The 24,815-nt window shown below is 37.2% G+C and overlaps 1 protein-coding gene across 4 annotated transcripts in view; it reads right to left on the bottom strand.

The window, feature by feature from the left end:
* The window catches only part of ANO4 (anoctamin 4), a 160,850-nt gene that overhangs the window by 27,744 nt on the left and 108,291 nt on the right, over nucleotides 1-24,815 (bottom strand). For all 4 annotated transcript variants that reach the window (XM_026053523.1, XM_026053522.1, XM_026053524.1 and 1 more), the window contains 9 exons: nucleotides 21,013-21,144; nucleotides 15,842-15,948; nucleotides 15,002-15,057; nucleotides 14,085-14,206; nucleotides 7,528-7,662; nucleotides 6,599-6,695; nucleotides 6,001-6,061; nucleotides 1,539-1,621; nucleotides 123-263 (listed from right to left, as the gene is read on the bottom strand). In XM_026053523.1, coding sequence (XP_025909308.1) covers nucleotides 123-263; nucleotides 1,539-1,621; nucleotides 6,001-6,061; nucleotides 6,599-6,695; nucleotides 7,528-7,662; nucleotides 14,085-14,206; nucleotides 15,002-15,057; nucleotides 15,842-15,948; nucleotides 21,013-21,144 — 934 coding nt within the window. The remainder of the gene's footprint in view (nucleotides 1-122; nucleotides 264-1,538; nucleotides 1,622-6,000; nucleotides 6,062-6,598; nucleotides 6,696-7,527; nucleotides 7,663-14,084; nucleotides 14,207-15,001; nucleotides 15,058-15,841; nucleotides 15,949-21,012; nucleotides 21,145-24,815) is intronic.

Genomic DNA, 24,815 nt, shown 5'->3' with positions numbered 1-24,815 from the left:
AGGATATTTGCTGTGTAGAGATTTTTAACCTGCACTAAACATACTAGAACTTATTTAACTTTCAGGAAATCATATCCAGAATTGTATTTATGCAACCAGTAAATAAATATAAGTTCTCAAACCATAAAAAATATTCCAGATGCAGAAACAATGAGTCTGCTGCATTTGTCTGCAAATGCTTGGTAAGGCTCTGGCTTCCCGGATATGGGGTTCATTCGCTCTTTCTTGGAGTACTTGGCTTCAAACTGGGGACGTATTTCCTCCTGAAAAACAGACAGACAACATTTATGTTGAGTACAGCTAGGAAAGATTTGTAGGAAATGTCAGATGACTGAAGCTCAAGCAGGACTGGCTCTGTGTGCTCTCCCTGTGACTTTTCAGCACTAGCAAGAGCAGACTGCTAATCTCAGGAGAGGTAAAGCAGTCCTAGAGTATTCTCTGCATACTCTGACAAAAGTGACAAGGTACTTCCAAGACTTAACAGTGCATGAACAAAGTGATGCTGTAGTTGCTACAAATAAATAAATAAGTAAATAMATAAATAAAACAACAAAACCCCGCAATTTTCAGYTTTGACAATTATTTCATTTTATATCCCTGGCTTATTTTCTTAAGACATTAAGCATTTTTAAAAAATCCTACCACCAAATCAGCATATGCAGCATTTTGTGGCCTCAGCACATTAAATTGCCTTGTAAAGAGAAAAATCCCCTAACTCAGAAGTCTTTTTCTTTGTTGGCAAGATGAATGAGAAGGAAATTCTTCCACAAATACACAAGCCAAGCTGCACTGAGCATCTTCCTGTAGCCCCCCAAGACAGGGAGGAAAGCAGCTTCTGCAGACACCAGTAGGTCCAAATYCCACTTGGAGAAGGACTTTTTCTGCCCTGCCTACTCTTGAATCTTGCTTTTCTCTTGCATAATAAAATCTGCTAGTTCCACCCAGACCTCTGCTTTGAGCTCGGGGTTCATCCCTTCTTCTGGTAACCTCAGCAGAAGAAAGTCTAAAGCTATTTTTCAGCTTTTAGTTTCCAGCACTGACGATTTCCTTTAGTAAGAAGGGACAGATTAAGTCCTTTGATCAAGTTAGCTGGTTATCTCCCTCACTGTTTTCACAGAACTTACACCCTGTTGTTGTTCCCTGTTCCTAGTTCTAGGAACTAACCAGTACCCAGAAGTTCCGAAAATGGTACAAGGCCTGTGAAGTTACATCTCCAACAACACACTTGTGTTATTAAACACAAGTTTGGTAACCTTCCCCTACAATGTACTTTTTTTTCCCCAAAAAATATCCTCCCTCAATGACAAGTATTAATGAAATTCTTTTGCTTTTACATAGGCATAAAAGCAGAACACAGTTTGTCCTGGGGAAAGTTCCTTCACGGTCCCAATGAGCCATCTGAAGAGAAAAATGTAACTTTCCTGCTCGTGAACCTTTGAAAAGTAAATTAAAAATAAAAACAAAATAAAAAATGTGCTTACATTTTTAACCAAATTATTTTGTATTGAAGATTAGGAAACAAATATTTCTGTACAAACCTCCTCTTCTTCCCAGTCAATCAAGTCCCAGTCATAAGCAATTACTGCTCGCCTTCTTTTCCAAAACTCCAGAAAAACAGTTGCTGGAGCAAAAATAAAAAAATATAAAATTGTTTTTAAGTCATGAAAATGATAACTACAGAAATGAGGAATGAAACTGTTACATTATTTTCATTTCTTTGCATAAATGGGCTTCTCTGAACAGTAAATCATGCTGATGATCAAAACTGCCTTGAAAAGGTATTGCTTTCTAAGGATTACTTTGCTTGTGTCAAGCATGATTGAAGCTGTAGAGATTTCATTTAGTCCTAAATGAAAACATTTAATTTCAAATGAACCAAAGGAAGAGTCGCAAAGAATAAATTGTTCCTGTGAGCCATCACAGCTAAAAATGGCAGATTTCTGATGATGCTAAGGCTTTCTTGGGGATAGGGTAGATAAAGTAGATAAATTTCCTTTTCTGAACAGCATTTAAAATACATGAGAGCCAGAAGAAGAAAATTCCAGTGAACATGAAAATCAACAGATTGCTACTGAAGAAATTGGAGCTTTTCTCTTATACCTTGCTAACCCTAAACATTTCTCTTACCATACAGGATGGTACATACATGGTATGGCATTAACTATGGCAGTTGAACACTCCAACGTACAGCCTTTATTGACAGTTATTATATTTGTGACACTATAAAATGCCTGTTTATGACTGTGATTTCATTTTATGATGAAAGAAATGATCAAGGAAGCATTTAATCATACAATTATTCATTACTATTCTAGACACTAATCCTAAGAGTATATATAATTTTAAATACTTCATCTTAAAAGAATGTAGATGTTGTCTTTAATTCCAATTGATAGAAAGGCTTCCTCTCCCACAGTAAGGTTTGGCTCTTGCCTATAGTGCTGAGTCAAATACAGCAAGATGATGACCACAGGGAACACAAAACTTTGCTCATGAGCTAGGATAATATCAAATCTAACAGTGCCACAAGAGACTGACATTATGTCTCTCATCCAGTGCATTTTCCATTGATCTGATGGACACAGTCTTGGCTGGTTAGTATCACTCTGCATCCATTCCAAAAAGAAGCTGGAAGCAGGATCTCAGGGACATATGAATCTACAGGCATGAATCTCTCAGATGTGTCTRTGATGAACAGGACTTTACTCTTGTTTTTCATGTACCTCGAGGAGGAGTCTATGCACATTATACTAGGTATATTTGGCATCKGTCAGATTTCATATGCTCAGTTCATCAACCTCATTTTCAAAGTTATTTTCAAATCATTAAGTACCAAATAGGAGATCTGCACAGCTCTGTTTCAGCTTTTATTTTGGCACATTTTTCTTCCTCTATTGAGGTCAATATGCACTTTTCCCTTGATGCCTTTTTTTTTGAAATGTGCTATAAATAACCAGTTTTGATTGATTTACTGTACTATTGAGGACTTTTAAAAACACTGCATTTGGAAATTTCTCTCCTTTCTTTCTAGTCAAGTGATCACTAATGCCTCCTACACCTACTAGCTTTACTTACTAGGAGAGCATTATACAATTCAGCTGTACTTACAGTGCTCCTATTAGAGCATTTCCGATTGAAGCATTTACCCCATATGTTGAGCATTCTCCAAAAATCCTGCTAGAAATTTTTGAATATGTCATAGATTTTAACTCCCACAACTTGTGCTATTCTTTTTAATATAAATTATGCTTGACCTCTTTTATACCTCAGCTTTGCTATTCACTCCTTGGTATCCATTTGTATGAACATCTCTCTTAATGTCACCTCCTCAAATGCTTTTGGACTAAGTTGTGCTAATGCAAATAGCTCGACTCAGCAAACAGCTAAATCCTAGCCTTCTCTCTGTATCTAGAACACTATTTAATATATCTTTTTTTTTCATTTTCTAGAGTATAGTCTATTATACTAGGAATGCTGCTATAGAAGCCACCTTAAATCTCGCCTCCTCAGCCCCATCAATACAAATGTTTTATGCTAGAGGCAAACTTGGTAGGTAGGTAATATCTTTTAATAGATCAACTGTGATATGGTTAGAAAAATGCTTTATGTTAGCATTTCTTATCTCTTAAAAAGCATTTTAAAGGTGGGCCTTTTTCACTTTCACAGCTTTGCCTTTCAGCAACCATTCTGAAGCTACTTCCCTTATAAAATAAAATGTGCTTCTAGGCAGACAAAAAGAAATTACAAAATGGACTTCTTTTGTGTCCTGTAGTCCCCTAAAGACATGCAGACTAAGAGAAAGCAGGTAGAGAAACAAACAGGAGAAAAACCAACTGTTTTTCTAGCAGATCATTAGAAAATGGTTAACTGCTGGGTGATATCTGCTGCTGGAGAGGGACAGAACTTTGCTACTGAGCTTCAGGCGACATCTAGACAATAACACCTTCAGACTAGGTTTCTCTGTTATTTCAACTGGCAAAGCAAATGCTATACTCCCATCTGGCTTTACAACAGTATGCTTAGAATCAACTCAGGATTAAGCATATCAAGATTTTCTTTCAGAGAAATTTCTTATTTGTAAAAGACATCTTGCTCTTGATTTCTCTTCCTGTCTTCGTTAAGAATCCAATTTGTAACAAATTATAAAAATATAATCCAATAAAAAGAGTGAGATACACACTACCCAGATACATACTATTTCTGCATGGAATGCTGGGCTGACCATGCCTGTTTTTTTGGAAATCCCAACCAAACAGATAAGACTTCTGCCTCAAGATGGATGCTCATAAATGGATCTGAAGACAGTGAAGAAGGTATTTTAGATAACAGACTGCGGCTATGCTCTGGCGAAAGAGAAAATACAATTCTAGCTGCCTTTCTGCTCTCATTCTATTTTTTTTTAAAAAAAAAACTGCTGCCATTATTTTATATGTTACTGTCTCTCAGAAAGGATCATCTAGAAGGCTGGACTTTTCACAGCCAATTTATCATCCACTTGCAAGTTATTTCATGCCAATGTAAAAAACATTTCCACAATCAAAAAGCTATCACTGTTTCCTCTCTTCCTCTATGATTTACTAAAGTGACAGTAATGCTTGAAGCTGGCACTAGGCTTATTGCAGACTGAAAATCCACTTAAGACAGGAGGTAAGCTAAGTCATAAATAGAGTACTTGAAAGTCTCTGGGAAGTAGGGTTTCCCTTGTTCTAACGTTACTTCAGCCCCAACTCTAATGAAAATACCTCCACAACCTCACACACCGCCGCAGCAGTACAAACTTTCAACACTTTTGTTAGTGATCAGTTCCCTAGCTGTCTTGGGAATTCTCAGCTTCAGTGAGTGCATAGAGAAAGAGGTTGAGAAACTAAGTATTCATACAACAAAAACTTGAAAGGAGAGACTTTGAAGTTGTTGGTGATGCTCAGCTCTGGTGTAACTCTAAAATAATGCCAAAAATAGCAGAGAAACATTCAACCATTACAACGTGATGATTTTTTCCTTTATTTAGTTTGTGATATGTTAATAACTTGAATAAGTCATGAAACARGATAGGTAGAGTCAACCAAAATATGAGCTGAACTACTCATCTAACTAAGATGAAAACATAATTTTGGGACTGGAGTCCAGACAGATCATTAGGCTAACCTATGAATCTCCCAACAGCTCTCACATTGGCTCTTGGATAGCTCTTGTGGGTCAACAAAGAGATTCACTGTTTGATATGGAGATTATGAGAATTACTGGGCCCCCTTTCCAAAGGAATTTGAGATGTGTGAAATGAAATTAGAAATGGAGAACAATGGCTAAACCAGGATGGCTTAACCTCCCAGAGTTGTGGGATAGATATCATTTTTGAGGCACCTTCTTGGGGTATCCTCTAAGATGTGTGACAATAATCTTTTCTCTGGACAGCATGGTAGCATTTAAGAGCCTGGGCATGCTCAAGGCAGGTTTGAAGAGCTCCATATACTGCCACAAATGACTGTTCCCTCTTGCCTTCAATTCTACCTGCAAGATCCTAGGAGGAAAAATAGCTGAGCCAGAAATAGAACTTGTCCTACAGGCAAAATACAACCTCTATATTAGCAGTTAGATCACTCTAGAATCAATTTACCATTCAAATAAATTTCACATTTATTTCATCAGAGAAGGCTTCACTGCCTTTCTGAAATCAAGGAAAAATAATGCATTAATTCTTTTAAGTGCACATGCTAAACTGAGCTTCTTTAAACGGAAACAAAGCCCGTTGTCTGAGTAAAGTGCCAACGGATCTATAAACACTCAAAAACAACATATAACTCTACCTATAGGCACTGCTTACTGTATTTACATTTAAAAAAATCTAGCCACTTCCATCTTCATTTTGCAGAAAGAGAAAAGAATTAAGGCCTGTGCTGTGCACCTCAGTGTATGGAGTGCTGTACAAAATGCCTGTGCTGTATCCCCAGCAAGCTTTAAGGAAAACATGATGGAATTACTCTTAGTAAAAGAAAAACTTACCCCACACTGCCATGAAAACAGCAAAAAAGACAGTAGCTCCATTGTCAAAAAGGTGGGTTACCTGAGAAAGACACGAACAAATCGATCAATTTGTGATAATAATGTTTTATTTCGTATATTTACCAACTAAATTTAGCATGATGCAGAGCACAGCTGGKCTGATAATCCTGAAGGCTGAAACTCTTCCCTTGATGAGTGATGTGCACTCACCTGTGCTTCAGAACTCGGAATCAGCTGATTCCCTGAGCCCCCAGTGTGGTTTGGGAGTGACCTCTGCTAACTGGAAGTAGGAGCAGCTCAAACTTTGGGTTTATTTCAGACTCCAAGTGTTCATTTTGAGGAGCATAGAAAAGATAAAGATTGATGCTAAGGATGCTGTAGCACATACCTCTTGGCACAGTTCTGAAGCTGCTGAATCCACTGATCCAAATTGCATCCCRGTATTCTATAGCCTAAACAATCTGCTTTGCAGATTTTTATCTACCCAAGTTCACTAGAGGCTCATGGAAGAGATTAATGGAATGCTGTTACCATTAATCAGAAAGCATTACCATTAAATAGAAAGAAAGCATTTCTATTTGCATATTCTAAAATGTACCTTTGCATAAATACAGCTGTCTGACAACCTCATGAATGGGCAGTATTTATCACATATAGGACACATTATGATATCTGTAGCTTGACAGACTTCTTTACTGAAAAAGAAAAAGATAACATGTTAATGTACAACAGTCTTAAAATTGACAAATAACTTTCTCAGTTGCTTATGTTTCAAACAAAACTGTATCAAACAGTATTTATTCTTTCTGTAACTCAAGGTGCTTATAACCATATGTGTATAATGGATATTTGCTGACTTCCTAAGGCTTCAGAGTTTACAGTCTGGGGATCCTGGCTGTAGAGAATAGTTCTTTAGAAGCAAAGTAACTACAGCCTACTTAACAGTAGCTTTTTTTTTTTTTTTTTTTTTTTTTAAATAGTTTCCGGCTTCTTGGTGAATCAGAAGTGACCTTCTGCAGGAGGAGGGTGAGGATGAGTGCTCATTTAGATAACATTGACTCATTCTTGTGGGTGTACTCAGGTAATAAGTGAAGTGCAGAAGATACAGAGATGTAGCACTGTACAGAGATGTAGGGAGAAGGTCCAGGGAGCTCATGTGAAAATGCCTCTCTGTGAATGGCTTTGGGAATGACCTTGAAGAAAGTATAACTTACACACTATCTCCAGCCTTATAAGAGAATAAGGTAGGATCCCAGGCTTCTCCTACCATTTCTACTTATTTCTGTTTTCCTACTTCATGCTGAGTCGCTGGTATCAGCACTAACCAAAGTTGGTCAAGAAAAGATGCATCCCACCCCAGTTCAGGGATGSTAAAAGCAGGGTACCTTTTGAATGCAAAGCACTATCTCTTCCTAAGTATTCATTTGACAATTCAAAATGAAACAATTAACAATTCATGCAAATAGCTCTTAAATTATTTATAATAACCMCAAGTTGTAATTTCCCTAACCAAAGTGCTCACATTACCTGACTTGGCAGTGGTTCAAGGTGGTGACTCCATACAAAAAGACAAACAATCCAATGAAGGCAGCTGGGAAGAGCATCCCTGTATACCAGCCTAACCAGGCAAAGTAGAGCCCAATTTTCTCACCAAAGTACCGTCTGTTTTAAAACACAACACAGCAAGGTTACCCGCTAATTAGAAAAAAATTGCTTTACCACATTTGTTAACAGAAAAAAAAAATCCTATCTGAAGAGTGCATAAAAGAGCAGAGCCAAAATTTCCTAAAGCAAAAGCCCTGCATTAGGCTTCTAAATCCACACCGAGGCATGTGCCTCACTTTTGTAATGAAATTAATAAACATTTCACAGTTCACAGAGGTTAGTGGAGATCTCAGAGAGGAAACACTGAGTTCATTTAAAAAAACAGCTTCTTCGTGTATTGATAATGAATGGCTTGCTTTGCCTCTACAGCTCTACAGGCTATATAACCGTATTTCTTAAGTAATTGCACCAAAATCAGTATGGGCACTTTTGTGTAAAATGGATATAATAGAAAAAATGACTCAGGTCCAAATTATTTTTCATACATTAATAAACCAGACACTATCTTCCAGTCCTGCTTATTTCCWCTTTCTTATTTCTTTTCTTAGCCAATTTCTAGGAAAATCAATCTCATGATTTTAACACAGGTGAAAAGTGAAAGTAGGGTTCAACAAAGCTCTTTATGCATTATCTCTACTGACTTATGGAAAATACTAGGATTTAATTCAGATTTGTCAGATRTACTGTTTATAAACTAACAACAAAGTGACCAGGGACCTCGTATTTGCTACATATTTGTTAGTACTTCTTCCCAAACACAACCACACCTTGATTTATGCATTGAGGAATACATCAAATGCACAAAGCCTCTTGCATCAGCATAGGAGCAGACTGAATGCGCTGTCCTGTGTTTGATAATCTTGGGCATAGCAGGCTGATCATCAGATTTGGTTGTTTTACAAATTAATATGTAATTATCACAGTCTTAATTAATTAAGATTTTAAGATACTATTTGGAAGATTAGTTTTGAAGAATGAGACAAGATCATGATACTGTACTTTTGAGACTTTACAACCAATTTAAAGCTAGCAGCAAAGTGAATTTGAGAACCCATATTTATGCTAATGACGAAACTTCTGAATTCCTCAGGGACAAAGACAGAAGTCAGCCWGCATAGCTACCTTCATGTTACCAGGAAATATTCTTGGTCAAACTTTTCAAGTGAGGAAGAATAGATCATAATGGACTCCAGGGCTCGTGGCAATGAAAAAGAAACTGTTGGTCTGGAAYGGCAAAATCAAGGATTTCCAAAAATTTGTCAAGAATTTCCAACCTGAGCAATAACTTCCTCTACTGAAGTCATGCTTTGCAGGGTGAAGCGAGTAAGAAAGACTGACATACACTGGTTATTATCATACAAATTTACTGAGAAGCCAAAGTTTGGGAAGACAAATTTTGTCATGTTTTTTTCATTCTTATGTCATTCAAGAGAGAACCAAATTTGCTGGCAAAGGAGGCAGAAACCTAACAGTAACACGCTCAATTCTGGCAAGCGCAGGAGGTCTAGTTGTAAAAAGACATTAGTGGACCCTTCCGTCTAGTGATTTGGCTGAAACACAAGATGTCAAATGGTACATCCTGCAGTGAAATAGAAACCTCACATTTTATGAGATTACTTGTACTGAGTATTTATGAATCTATTTATCTTCATGTACATAGCTCAAAGTACTGAAGTAAATCTAACATTCATCAATATTTATCTTTTTAATTTTGTTCCCTACATTTGAGTATGAATGATTCCAAGTTATTAGCTGAAGATCATTCTTAAGATACTTTATTTCCTGTACCATTCAGCATTTCCATCTAATATCTGCAAAAAACTCACAATTTTATGGTCTCAAGATCAAGTAAAAAGCTTCATCTTGGTTTAAGACCCAGCCAGAATTCAGTCCATGTATAATGTAGAATGKATACAATGGAGAGCAGTCCAAATCCGTGAAATGTAAAGAAAAAGTATCTGAGGTCACCTGTGAGCCTGGTTTTATAAACTGAAAAATAAGTATTGTATATYGTCATTACTTTAATATATATTGGCKTAGATGGATACAAATGCTTCTACTATCTACCTTCACAAGTGTTATTCCATAGGCTGTACTAATATTTCATATCTTCCAATCCAGTAGTCGGAATAGTTATTCTGTAAATCTCTGCTCAGAAAACCACTCACCCAAGTGAATACATAGAAAAAGACATTGTGGCAATCAAAGGGTCTTGGGAGACCTGACCAGATACCATATTCGGAACAGCTCCATGTTTGTTGTAATCCATACAATTTTACAATCCAGTAAGTCTGTACCCTCATCAACCCAGGAGATGAAGCAGACTTTGGTATATTTTTGCCACTCCCTTCTTTCAAGTTGCACCAAACACGAGGAAAAGCTCTTTGGTTCTTATCTATCATTTTATATTGGGTGGAAATTTCATGGAACAACCCATATCTCCTTACTCAAATACTGATAGAAGAATCAAGAATACATTGATGTATGTGAAGCATTGCAGAGATTTTTTTCTAGGGTGTATATCTACACATCACTTCCACTTACATTTCACCTATTATCATTCTTCCCCTAACATTTGCATTCCTGTTAATTTTGCTAACTCATTGTCATCCAATTTGCTGAAYTGTTAATAGCAAAGTTGAAAAATTATGCTTTGCATCTTTTGTGGTTTTCTCACAGATTTTTTTTTCTACACATAAAACTTCAAAAGCAAAGACTTGAAAAACCCTGAGGCATATAACAGAATAAAACCTCTCTTCTATCCTCATATATGCCATCACTAGTATAAATATAATGAAACAAATCTCCATAAAATTCAGTTTTCTGGTGCCATGCATATTAGACCTCCAATACCACCTACCTGTGTACTGTTTCTCCTCCCACCCCATTCTAATGATAGAAATGCCAGTAACATCAACAGGGACAAAATTTCAATCTCATTGTTTACCAGCAAGGCACATTTTTGAAATGTCTTAAACTACAAGGTCTTTTTTTCAGACCATAAAACATGTTACTGTATTCATCCAGATTTACTGACCTTCGTTATATTGTTTTGGGGGTTCAGGGTGAATGCAAGTGCTGGAATGGAGATACATTTGGCCCTAAGCTAAGAGCTTATCTATATCATTAATTCTTTTTCAGATCCGAATGCCAGACAGAATGCAAGAATTTATCCACACCACAGAAGCAAGGTGTAAGACAGCCAAAGCCTTCCAGCAGATGTCTTGGACACATAAAACTTTATGTTACGTTAGGAAGAATAGGAGGAGGGAAGAAGGCTTGACTGAAGATCAAAGGGGAACTGACAGCTTACAATCAAATCATTTAAGGTAAACACACAGTAAAATGCAAGTTACTTACGCATTAGTTTTACTTAACACTTCATTTAGAAAGTTTTACAATCATATCACACCATATATATATTTTTCACACTCTCTTTTGGTCCTGTGAGACACACAAGCAGCAATAGGAACAACTCCTGGAGAATTCAGGAGAAAGAGGTTGTGCACAGAACACTGTGAGGTGCATGGAGGAGGTGATTCAAAGCTCTCAGGAATGACTGGAATTGTTCCCATTGATTTACAGCATCCTAGAGCGTACAGAGGGTCCTATSTCTTTCCAATTGCTGTCAGTTCAAGCGATCTTAAATTACAATTACTATCAATTCAAGGAATCTTAAATTATTTTTGTAAAATAACTATGGGTTCTAAATTTCAACAGAAGTGTAATTAAAATCATGGTTCCACATCTGCTGATGATAATGGCACCTTTGCAACTGKGCCAAGTATGCACCTTCATACTGCTGTGCCTTTCAATGCAGTGTGAATGCAGAATCATGAAACTCCCTTCAAAAGGCTTTTTGCTGTTTATTTCTAGTGACTACTAGCTCCATAATGGCCAGCTGATGAGACTAAATTAAATCTAGAAGACACCGTATTGACAGCACTAGAGATTTAAGACTTCATTTTAACAGCTAAGAGAAGAATAAGACAGCATCAAAGCAAGAGCAATTTCCATCACTACTGCTGCAATTTGATTTTGTGGTGGAAATATTACATCTACTAATGAGGGAGGGGGTTATTTTATTCTCTATGAGTAATTTATTCCTTAACTTTTCTATAGCCTCTAAAAATAGGAACRTTTTGACCAGTGAGTTCTGGTTGGATATCTGAGGAAGAATTAACGATAGTCGTTTTGTACAGATAGCAATGTGAATCCCATCAAGCACATCCCCGACACTTGCTGGTCTGGGAAAAAAATAGAGAAGTTACTCCAGCTGCCGAACTAGTATGAAAAGAGTTTGTTCTTGAGGTACACATGCTGAGATATTCCCAAGTGAAACCAACAAAGTCTTGCTGGTGTTGTCAGCTCTTCAAGGAGAAAAATCCAGCTCACTAGACATGTGAGCTCCTGACAATGGCAGTAAACAAGAAAGACTTGACAGGAGCTAAGGAAATTCAAGGGATTTACCATCTGTAAAGTGAGAAGAAAAAAGCCTTTCCCCTCCTCTCCCAGCCTCGCTCCTTTGATGACTTTATTGCAGTCAATGGTTGAGTCCCAGGCAATGCCATGCRTGGCTGGGGCTGCAGCTTTGAAGCCCTTCAAATCCAACCAGCACTGTGGCTCACACCACTCGTGCAGGGAGTTGTACAGGGCTCCCCGTTCCTTTCCCTTTCCGATGGACTCCTACTCCAAACCACCTGTGACTGCAGTTAGGGTGGCTGCTATTTTGACTGCTTATCTGCTCTTTTAAAATAGCTGTGGAAGAATCTTTGCAGGTCACTGTCTGATGAGAAGCTTAAAGACCAGGATCCTTAAATATCCTAAAGACCTTAAATACCACACTCAAACTGCTCAAGTACAGACTCTGTCAAAGCCCAATACAATCACTTTTTTAACTCTGTACATTCTGTTACCATTTATGCACGCATCTAAAAGATCTTTTGGATGCCTAACAACCCACATTCACAGATGACTATTAAACAAAAATTCAGATATTGACTCAGTGACTCAGCAAGACATACAGATGAAGTGCAACAGCCTTAACCTTCAGTCACAAAAAAGCAATGCCAAAATGATTTAATAACACTACGAATAAAAATCTTTTATATTCCGACATTACTACCTTATTGTTTACCAGGGAAATTAAAAATAAACAATTTCAGGATAACTGCTCTCTCCTCATTAAATCATCAATTTCTGTAGCATAATTTGACAAAACTTCCACATTTTAGTCTAGGCCAATGTGTTCAGAAAGAAATGAAAAGTTCTCACAATTCATTTATGAGGAAAAAATACATTACTTTGTTTTCTAAAGCATTTTAAAAATATATTACTCAGTAAAACTCTCTTATTATATTTCTCTGTTATTTTTTTCCATAAATTGGAACATCTTATGCTTCATGAAATGGATGGGTTTTATGTAGCTTTAAACATTAACACTTTCTGTCTCCAGGGCATTCTCTGCAAAACTTTCTATTTAGAAACAGTTTTGAAAATCAATAAAAGCAAAGATTTCTATCAGTTACAGGACTTATAAAAGAGGAAATTCATGGACTGGACCAATTGCATGAACTATATGACCCTTCCAAATGGCCAGCATATCAATCTCTTTAATGATTCCAGTACATTTTAAGACTTTATTTATAGGTTCTTGCAGCTTCACATCCTTCTCTTCAAGCAGAAAAAGGCCACTAAGACTTTTGCCAAAGGGATCTGACCCTGTAGATAAACACAAAAAAATACATAATCCTCTACTAGAGTGTGAGCCCATTTGGAAATCCTGATTTAAACGGGCAATAGTCCTTAAGTAGTCAAGTAGTCAAGTCTTAGCTCTGTGTTTCTTCCTTTCAAACTGTTTCCAAGTTGAAAAACAAGCAGATTGTGGTGATGTGGCAATCCTGAGTTTGGGGGATACAGCAGAGAAGAGACATCAAAGTTCCACCCAGAAGCAGGCTCGGTGTCAGTAAGCATCATTAAGCTTCATCAGGGGCTACTTTTATAGTTGCTTTTTTGCTTTTTGGAAGAAAACAAAACAAAACAATGCAAAAATAAAACAATGGGATCTGGCTGATGAAAGCCTATTCTTTTTGAAACAGAGCCATACCCTGAGGAGGAGAAAGCACTCCCCAGAGGATCGTGCTTCCTCAGCCATGTTTCCTCAGCCTCCAAAGGTTTCTTTCTTCAGTCTCTTCACTCTGAACTATTCTACAGCACTTCCATTAGAAGTTTTGCTTTCAGTAAACTCAAGGAAACTTCTTTCACTTTCTCTTCAGCTCCTCCAGCAAGCTCCTTCACAGACATTGCTTTGAATATAGAGACAGGAATTAAAATAACGGGTTTCTCCCGTCTCATAGTTTGTAAGGACTACAGGAATTACCTGAGCTCTTCATGGTTTTGTCAGAAGAAAGATAAAATGGCAGAAGAAGCTCTGCCCTAAGCACACATAATGTTACATTTTAAAAGTGGCTATATCTTACCTCACCAGATCCAGAGGTTGGTATTTATACCATACTTCCCAGGAAGCCCAGCACTCATAAAGCAAGTGTCTGTGATTTTCTGCCCCATGGGTTCTTATGGAATTCTTACTTCTGTAGCTTCCCTAAAATACAGAGCTGGACATTAATGAAAAACAGTAGAAAAACAAGAAGAGCTAGCAAATCTCTCACTAGGTGTAGGGCTAATACAACTTATGCAAAATTCACTTGGACACTGAACAATAAATATGACATTAAGAGGATGATTTCCTTGACTGAAATTTAAGACTACTTAATTGAAATTTAAGACTATGTATTTGATAACAAGTATTCAATACAAAGGCTATGAATTGGAGAAACTGATGGAGAAATCCACAGCACAATATCTTGCCTTCTGAAAACATCAAAACCCATTTACCCATCAAAATCAAAAACTGTCCAAAGAACAGTCCCAAGGCAAATCTCTTTATTTATTGTCTTTTTTTTACCTCAGAAAAAAAAAAAAAAACATTTTCAAATGTGCTATTTTTATATTTTAGAACATTTTAGCGCAATCTATGTTTAGTCCTATTTTCCCTTAATTTTTTAGCAAATTTATTTTTAAAGAGGTAGAAAAGGTCAATGTTGAAACATTTTGAGACTACTGAAATTAATTTTCTTTTTAATTCAATCACAATGCTTTTATTTGGATTAAATACATTTAATGTTCTATTTTTTCTATCCTAATTCTGAAGATGCTTCATTAACTCAGAAATGTAAGAAAATGGTCACAAACACTGGGGTCTTCAGTATTACTAAATGGAAGGGATATCAGAAACAAGTGAGGAATGCAAAAGAGAGTAATAGTATTATTAAGATTGAAAATAAATGATTTGGGGGGAAGTGTAATTTCTAAAGGGAACAAAAACTAGGAAAAATACCTCATGAAGAGGAAAGGCAGCTTCATAGGAGCCATTACTGAGCAATCGATTCAGACCTAAAAAACAAAAAAGTATCCAATTACTTATCGTTAGGACTAGAATAACTGCTACATAAATAAAGCCAAAAAAAATGATGGTAGATTGAATAAATGTAATTTGAATTCCATTGACATATTTTTCAGTTTTGAGGATCTAGAGGATAACTCAAGCAAAGAGAACTTTCAAAATTAATCACAGTCTGTGATTTATTGTGCCTGAGGTTTAAAGATTCATTTGCTAAATCCATCTTCAGGATAGCTCTAATGAAATCACACTATGATTGAAATTCAGCTCCATATATTTTGGTCTAGTGCTATGTTAAGGCTTATTTTATATTAAAAGCTCATTGGAAGAAGTTATTTAGATGAAGGGCTCTATTTCTTGAGAGCTGAGAACTTGAGGGAACATCTCTACGCTTTTGAATTTCAGGATAGTTAGGCAATTGAAATTTCATTTTCATATGGCAATAATTTTGTAAGATATGTTCAGTTTATCTCTTATGAAAGCTGCAGGACTAACAGACAGATACAGGTACAAGAAACACTGTAAGAGCAGAAGGCCAGCTAATACAGCTGAACTCTGAACCAAAAATATCACTACTTAGTGTCAAAAAGGGATCAAGCACCTTATGGAGGCCTTGCTCCTCTCTGTCGAGAACAAAGTGAACGGTAATGAATAACTGTGGAGATATGGGAACTTTTTATCTGGAAAGCCACTGAACTAGGACTGAACAACTACAGGCTATGGAAAACTAAATGGAATTTAGCACCCATGTATGCAGGCACTTAGCTCAGCACTTACCAATTTTGTTTTTCCCTTCTTCGTATTTCACTCTTTGTAAAATATGGTGTACAATTCTACTTCTTGTAGCATTGTTGAAGAAAGTGTCTTTATTATGTATGATGAAGCTATATAAAATACAAATAAAATTATGTCAGGAATGTGTAACACAAGTAAAGTAATGCTGAGTTCCGTTAATTTGTATAGCATGCTAAGAATTCACAGTATATGAACAAATGTAAGGAATATGAAAGGAGACCAGATTATGTAAGATGGTTCACCAGAGATGATCTCAGTATCATTTATTCCCTATTTATTCCCTAGCAAAGAATGATGTGGAGAGTTTTGCAGAAAGGTCCAAGATACTTGATCATTCATTATCACAAACATCACTTTAGAAAATTTGTCAAAAACTACAAAATTCTCGCAGGAGAATTTGCAAAAGTAAAGGATTTGTAAGTGTAGCTGTAGAAATTCACATTTGATTTCCATTTAAGACTTCTTTATTATTGTTATAATGCTAATTATAATATTTATTATGCTTTACCACTAAGAGTCAGATAGAAACATCAATTCTGTATAAAAATGATTCTGTTAGGCATAGTTACTGAAGTTCAAAATACTGTATTAGAAACTGAAAATATTATATATTCAAATACGTGTTCCTGGAAGATAAAATAAAGCGGAAATAGAGCTTTCAGGAGCTACTCATGGAATTATATATGAACACAGGTTCAATAGTTTAGGCAGAACTGTAATGAATCAAGGAAATTCAACAAAACATTATCTACAAAATATATTGTATTGATTAGATTGGTTGGCATATTATACATTAGACTTCCTAGCCATCTGTAACATACATACTCAAGGAAACATTATATTTTAGCATATCAGCATGATCACTGAAAAATGCAAACAACGTAAGTATTTTAGATTAGAAATACTGGGTATACTTGTCACCTAAATACTCCTAAAAATCCTTATGCTTGCATGAGGTGAGAAGGGATTTCAGGTTAGACTGTGGAAGTCATTGAGGCACTTTAAGCAGATGGAGTTGCTGATGATATAGGAGTCTGTACGTATCCTAAGATTTTTGAAAACATGTCTCTTTTTTTGAGACACGACTGACAAATGGGCTGAAATCAAACACTGCACTTTTACAATGAAATAAGAGCTTTTTGTTTAAAAGAGCGTTTTAGTCTTTTTCATTTATTTGTAGCTGCAGCAACTTTGTTGTTACAGTAGCTGATCTTTCTTGGCTTAGAAGGAATGTGCAGGTTCCTCTATGAAGCAGATGTGAATATCCTAGTATGCCAACTGCTATGAAAAATCCTACCTACATGCTAAAATATAAGCAAGTGTGAGATCTACCCAAGTGAGAGCTTCTGCCATGCCCATCCTTCAGCCAGCAGCATTGGGCAGATGATGAGTTGGGCAAGCATCTGAGGGTAGGAGGTGGAAAGAAGAGGGAGAACTCCTCAGGGTAAGGCAGATATTTTTCAGCATTTTCCAACGTTTCTTACAGAAATATAGGTGCAGGATTGATGCTAGAGTTCATCGAAGAAGAGAGAGGAGTGCAAAAATAAAGAAGTCCTGCAGATATCCTGGACTATCCTTAACTTTCTCATAGTTTTGGAATGGAATTGTATATCGTAAAGGTTAAAAATAAACCCTGGCTATTTTGAGCATGAAAAGCAATCTTTTTTGTTTGTTTTTGGTTATACCAGATACTTGATGTGAATTTTGGTATAGAGCAGTCCCATAAAGAGCAGTAGCAAGACAAGTGAGGATTGACACACTGAGCTTTGGCACAGTGAGTAGAATCAGGGGCACATGAGTGGGAGACACTGAAAGGCACTGAAAATATCTTAAGTAGTGTCAGCTATATGTTATTATTTCCCATTTAGAAACTGACACAAATTATGCTAAAGGGGGGAGTTTCTGATTTTTCTCTGAATTCACAGGAGTTGCCCTTATCAGATGAGATTTGGGCAGTTCATAGCTGATCTTTCTCTTTGTACTACCTTTCTTCAGACCTGTCCTGGGCTTTCTGGACCTTTTTTTCCTGTAAGGTATCCTCCAARGGTTTTGTGCCAGTCAGGCCTCCAGGATAGTTCCTTCCTGAATGGCAGTGGTAAATCCGTATTCAGAGAACAGCCACCAAGGCTGATTCATTGTCTGCAGCCATTTCCAAACTAGGTATAGATAAATATTTTTCAGAGATTACTGAGCTGCGACCTGCTCAAGGCTTTCTGGAAGGCTTTTAACCCTTTCAGATGGGAGKATTTCTTCAGCTGCTCTATTCCTGCTGCCCTTGCTAGAAGTTCAGCATACACCAGGCCTTTTGTGTGCATAAGGAGGCTACAGCTTGTTTTGAGACCCGTAGGCATTCAGGCTTTAGTTAGGAGATAGTTCAAAGTGAAGGTTTTGAACACTTCTTTGTCACTTTGCTCATAAGATGAAAAATAAGCAAGGGTTAATACATTGTTATTTTATTACATGTGAAAAKAATGCATATATAAATGATTTGTACCTTGAAAGACTCATTTGCCTGGTCCTATAACCTACATTTATCTGAACTGACCCTGCTCAAAAAGAAAGTCCCAGTGAAGATAATGAGAACACTTCTGTCAGAAAAGGTTTCAGAGTTGATCCTTAATTAAAGCCCCTTTAAAAAATGTCATAATGTGGAAATATTGTCTTATATTCATGCTGTAAGCGACATGAAGAGCCAGTGAAGGTTAATTGCTTTGAAATTATATTTAGCTTTCTTAATTATGCTCTGAGTTGGAGATCTCAAACTATCTTGTCATGGATAACAAAGTACAACAAAGACAGTAAAGCCAACTATCATCTAAGGAATGCCCTCAAATTAATGTGAATTTAGTGAAGAACAAACTTCCAATAAATTCCTTTTCATCCATTCCCTTTGGTAATTTTGCAGATTRCAGACCTCACACAGACACTTTAGGGGTAAAATTAGCTCTTGAATTTGTGGTCCAACATCCATTTGAAGAAACTGAGCTTTTAAATATATTTTGGAAAACTGAAATTCACAAAAGGTTGTTTTCTGCTTTATGATCCGATATGCAAGCGGAAAGCTGAACATTCATAATCTGATTGCAAAGCTGTATACCAAGGCCATGTGTATCTTCTGATGTGCAGCTTTGCTCCACGGKATCTGCAACATTCACTGTCTGAATGTTCACTGCAACATTCCCTGTCTGAATGTTCACTGAAACATTCAATATCTGATGCATGTAGTACTAAAAAATATGTACCAAGCAAATGCCTACTGTTGAGACAATACAGACCAAAAGCACAGATGTTGTCTGAACTAATAAAAGAGAAATGTATCCTTTAGCACAGGAAAAAGGCCCGATCCCCTGCACTCCCAGGTAAAACACTGGCACTAACTCATCAGCTGAGGCAACAGCAAGTGTCATCCTGATTTAATGTTAGGGACACGTAATCATCAGCTGTAGAAGCTGCAGAAACAAGACGAACCTCCAGAATTCAAGGGTGAACATCATCCCACATCCCTGTAGCTTATATTTGAAAATGAGCATATTAATAATATTTTGTTTTATTTTCATTTTGCAGGACTTTTAAGGCAGCAGCTGACTYCTATGCTTATCTAAAAGAAACTGTTTTTTAATGGTTATTGATTTTTTTTCCTATCATATGCCTAAAACAGGATCACTTTTCTCTTTGGAAGAATATGTTTGGAGAATATCTTTGAGGCTTCAACTCTCTCAGATCTGACATACGACAGACTCAAAATTGCAAGAGGAAACTAGAAAGAGCCTTGAAAATGCTAAAACCACCCTTCAGTGCCCCTCTACCCCCAGTTATATATAATTATGTATAATTATTACATGTGAATATATGTCAGCACTCTAATAGCCATGCTGGTTCCAACTAAGTGTTCATGAAGCCCAGGACCTTGTCTCACTAGCAGCTGCTCCTTGGTCCCATCCATAATCTAGGGACTAAGCAGCTCTGGCAGACAGAGATCATCCCAGGGTGGATGGGATTTATTAGGGCCAATCTGAGCAGCAGAGATAATATAAAGTGGAACTCCACTCTGAGAGACAAACATCCCAAAAGTCTGACAAAGATATGGAACTACATCCTCAGCTATTGCACCAGGACTTACTATAAATGAAAATAACTCTGCTGTCTGCTGGAGTACAGGGCCATTTTTATTTCATTAATCCCAATACTGTCCTACTCCTCTTAATCATGTAAAAAATTTATTTAATTTTCATGTTAGAAATAAATATTTAAAGTGTATTATTCAGTTATACCTTGGATTAATATTTAACCAGAGAGTTTTTGAACTCTTGAAGAAATAGCTCCTGATGTAAAGCTTTAAACCTCTAAGTAGCAATTAAAAGCATTTTCCTACCTAGTATGCCGTTATTTAAGAAATAACAGATCATTACTACTGCTAATATTCCCAGCTGACTAGCAGCTTACTACATACAATAACTAAGAAGTTGTAGAAAAATAACTAATTACTGTCATATCTCTTATATATTGTACATTCCTGTAAACGATAAATTTCAGAAGAAGTACATTGGCATAAATAAGCCCAAGCTTATTCCCAAGCTGTGGCTGCAGAGAAGAACTATTACTCAGAGGTCTACTTCGAAAAATTATCATTTTTAATTCCACAAAATTCTAGAAAAATGCTTGTCTCAGCCAGACAGAGATACTGTCATCTGAAAAGAGATTTTCTCTTACTGGAAAATAATAAGAATTTTGATCTTCTTCTACATATACCCCATATATTATGCTATGATATCTTGGCATAAGACTTTAAACCATACTGCAAAAGATACAGGCTCATCTTACAGATGTGATTCTTCCAGTTTCCTTGCTTGTTTTGGGGAGAACTCAGAGGATCTGTGTCTCTTTACATAAATGTTCAGGTTTTCTGAAAGCTAGTCTTTCTCCCTGCCTGCTCTTTCCATGTGAATGGAAAGGAAGAACCTAAGAATGGAAAAAAATCATCAATATGTAGACAGACTTCTTTCTCAGGACTTTCTGCCTCTCCCTCTACGTGGCAAAGAACTAACTTGAGGGCACTAATCTCTGAATGTTCAATTAACAATTGGATGTTTTTCCAGGGCGAACCCAGTAGGAAAAGTTTTCATTTTGGAATTAGGATGTAATAAAATACTCACTGATGGATCCTTTGTTGGCTAAATGGGGCAGTGTAGCAGTCATTCTCCTCCAGGTCTGGCAGTGTCTCCTTGTCCAATTTCATTGGCTTTCTAGGTAACCATCCTCGAAACCTGCTTATTTGTTTCTCGATCCTGCAATACATGAAAAGTGATCAGTCAAGAAAGAGCATAAAAAATGTCTATACTTTTAATTTCATTACAGAGCAATTACAAAAAAAGCCATATGCAACTTAGGCCACTTAATGTTTGCAGCTACAAAAAAGAGGTAAGCCTTTCCCATTTTTGAGTCAGACCAAATTATATATACCAAACACAATTATTAATAACCAGCTTTTTATGGAGAAGAATCTTATTTTGTTATTTGTTAATTTTGTTCTATTAAGAAGAATCTTAATAGAAAAGCAATGCTTGTGGTACATGATACTATAAATCTTACTCAAACTCAGTAAACTCTTGGCAACTATCTAAACTTTAACTTCCTGGCTTTTCAGTTATTGTAATTTAAATTTCATCCTTAATGGGTTCATTACCCTTTGGATGTATAAACATTAGAATAGCACAGACTATGACACAGAGATTTGGCAGCTGAACTGCAGCAAGCTGTGTCCCTGTACTGCTCTCCGCATGCATTCTTACCCCTCAACTGATGCTATAAAACTAAGCTACTTTGTTCATTTCTTTCAATTTTACTGCCTTGCAATACTTCATGAAATAGCTCCAGAAAACCCAAATACTGAGTAAATAGTTTAACAGATAACAGGTGCACTGATTTGTATGTTTAGAAGGTGAAAGCATACTAAGGTTTTGCTTTCTAAAAGAGCAATCTCAATTGCTCTTTCATCTGAAAATGAATCTGAATTCAGAATCTGAAACAGATCCAACTTAAAATGCTCTAATGAAAAAACAGAAAACAGAACAATGAGCTTTCTAGAGCTTTTTAAAACAATGAGTTTACTCTCTCAAAAGTACCTAACACCTTCAAGTCCTCTTCATTAACCTCTGCCTGCAAAATCATAGGCTAAAAATTATGGACAATGATTACAGCTTAATACCTGGGTGACACTTTCTAGTGCTGGAGCTAAAAGGCAAGAACCAATATTCTTTGAAGTTTAAGTCCAGTTCAGAGCAAAGTCCAAGGACTTGGAATATCGTTATTTATTTTATTTAAACAAAAGCCAACCCAATAACTCTGACTCTTGTAAATTTTGCAATGTCTATACAATCACGTTTTGGAAGAGATATCCATGTTCAAGCAGCAGTCAGTGGGAATCTGACATGAAATTATTGCATAATTTTATTTAAAGTACATATACAATTATCCCAGAGTATTCAATCTTCTTCTCTCAGGTATTTTTTTAGTAGATATGCAAACTAATGCTAATTGTTAAACACTGGCATTTATTCCAAAATTTTATCCAAATTAGCCCTACTCATTTTGGTACCATTTCTGTGTTTATTTTCTGTGAATAACACGAGGGCAGGACTGTATGGTAGAACTGATAGAACTGATGTAGGGAAAAAAATCATTTCTCTCCAGAGGGATTCTCTCTTCTTGGCCTCCAAGTTTTCCTCTGCAAAGACCACCAGGCTGTATTTATTCTGCTTAGTACTCTGGGTTAGGGCAAGGGAAAAGGGAGCAGGCAGAAGTGTTTACTAAGTACCCTGCTCCAAATTCATTTGTTGATTAAAATCACTGGGATTCTCTAATCTACAAACAAAATTGGCTGCTTTGCAGCCCTTTCCTATTCATCTGGCAAGTCAATGTGCACATCTGAGATAGCTCTGCTGCTGGTTTATCACCRTGTACACACGCATGCAGAGTGCTTTCCCCCACTTAAGAACAATGTTTTATTCATGCTGACTGCACATGGAGCATATCCAGAATTTGCCTGGCTCATCATTCCCAGGATTCGGATTACTTGGTCCTCTTGGTGAGCCTTTCCTTTCCCTGCTGGCACATAGGTCTGCAGAGGTTGCAAGGGCTAGAACCTGCAATACAGTAAAACCACCTCTASGAAATAATGGATATAATTTCCTTGTGAAAGGAAAAAGATCAAACTCTTAAGATGCCTCTAGGCTGCTCCAAAACTTCTGTCAGAGAGCACTACAGAAATTTTACTCTGTGTGAGCATATTTCTCTAAAAAAAGCTGGAAGGTTGATTCTAACAAATACAGACACAAAGCATTCAAAGTCTGCTGTGTTTTACTGCTTCCTGAAGGCTAATCAATGCCATATGAGCAGGGCACATAAAAGTCTTGCTTCTCTCACTACACGCCACATGGAAAATTAATGGGCACTGAAAAACTGTACAGTAAAAACATTTTTCCTCCAGGAAGAACTTAGTTCCTTGCATTAAAGTAGCTTTTTCAGCCAATTCAAGAGGTTGTTTGCTGATGAGACAACTTTGCACTGTGCAGAACTGGCATGTGGTAGTGATGACAAGAACATGCAATCTCATCACTGCTTTGTTGGTCTCTATGTGCTGGGGCTCTCCACAGCAAAGGGCAGACTGTTGGCCACAGCCTGAGCTCCAGGGCTGTGAAGGTGTAGCAGGATGCTAGCTACAGATGTGCTCCAGGCTCAAATCCCAGCCTGACTTAAATCCCAGCCAAGTGCACAGAGTTTAAGCACAGGCTGTTAGGGCTCAGGAACTGTATTTCAGCTCAGGCTCTCACCCTGGGTCTCTGCTACATGGTGTTGTGCCTCCCGGACTCTAATCCTGATCCTAACTCTGACCCACTGTGATCCCATGACTTGCTGATCCTGTGACTTTCAGGACTGGCCTTCAACCTTACTCCTCACTACAGACTTGTAGTTCACGTGAACAACCTGGACTCTTGGTTGAGTCTTGTCACCTGCCCTGCTCACCCTGCTTGGCGCCTGCAGGACCTGGTCCTGGCTCCTGGTTTCCCTTATGGAGCAGCATCTGCTCTTGCGGCTCCCTGACACATGCTCATTTCCTCAGCCGACATGGAGAGCAGTGCCTGGAAAGCAGAGTGAGATGTACAAAACCCACACAAAGCATGGACCTACGCAGTCTCCACAGTGAGACTCTCATAGCAGTCTCTTATAGCTGCAGTGAAAGAAGGGAGTGGAAGAAATGACAAGCATCTCTGTCTCAAATCCCTTCTTTGCAAAGACTTGAAGCCTTATTTCTCAAGAAAGCATCTTAATTCCCTTAACACCTCCAAGATAAAGAACCTTCTGATTCAGTCCTGGCCTGGTCTCTGTGTSTAGTCTTTCCTCAGCATCCTCCTCCCCAAAACAAGCTTTGTTTGGGCTTCTCAAGGGCTTGTCAAGTCATTCCAAGCAAAAACAGTCTCTTCAGTAGAAAGTTGGGTGGGAGTACAATAATTTTCCTGAAAGAGGGATTTGGGAAAATAAAAGGATTTGCTTTGAATTGCGACTGATTTTTGCCTCTGGCTAAGCTGATACAGAGCTTTATATAAGTAGGGCTCGATATGGTCCTTATTTCATTTTCACTACATTTTAAATGTAGTTGTAGGTACTGCGTTAGTATCTAACACCCTTGTTTTTTTAAGAATATATTTGGTCAGATTTTGTTACTTCTGGAATCACTGGATTTTTTTTCTGAGGTAAAATTCAAGGCAAGCTGACATATTACAAATGACCTGCTCTGGTCTCTGTCCTGTAAAAAGGCTTTTATAAAATGATTTTTTCCCCAAATGTCAATATAGTTTTTTAGATTATCTTAAAAACAGTCCAACTGCAGTTATTACAAATCTTCACTGAACTAGGAATAGAGGAAGCAGAGCCTTTACTGATGCTATATACTTGATTT

The sequence above is a fragment of the Nothoprocta perdicaria genome, unplaced genomic scaffold (genome assembly GCF_003342845.1).
Source record: "Nothoprocta perdicaria isolate Ctin4 unplaced genomic scaffold, notPer1 scaffold_116, whole genome shotgun sequence".
In the NCBI taxonomy this organism is placed as follows: Eukaryota; Metazoa; Chordata; class Aves; order Tinamiformes; family Tinamidae; genus Nothoprocta; species Nothoprocta perdicaria.
The sequence above is the reverse complement of the archived record's forward strand: the minus strand, read 5'-3'. Positions and strand labels throughout refer to the sequence as shown.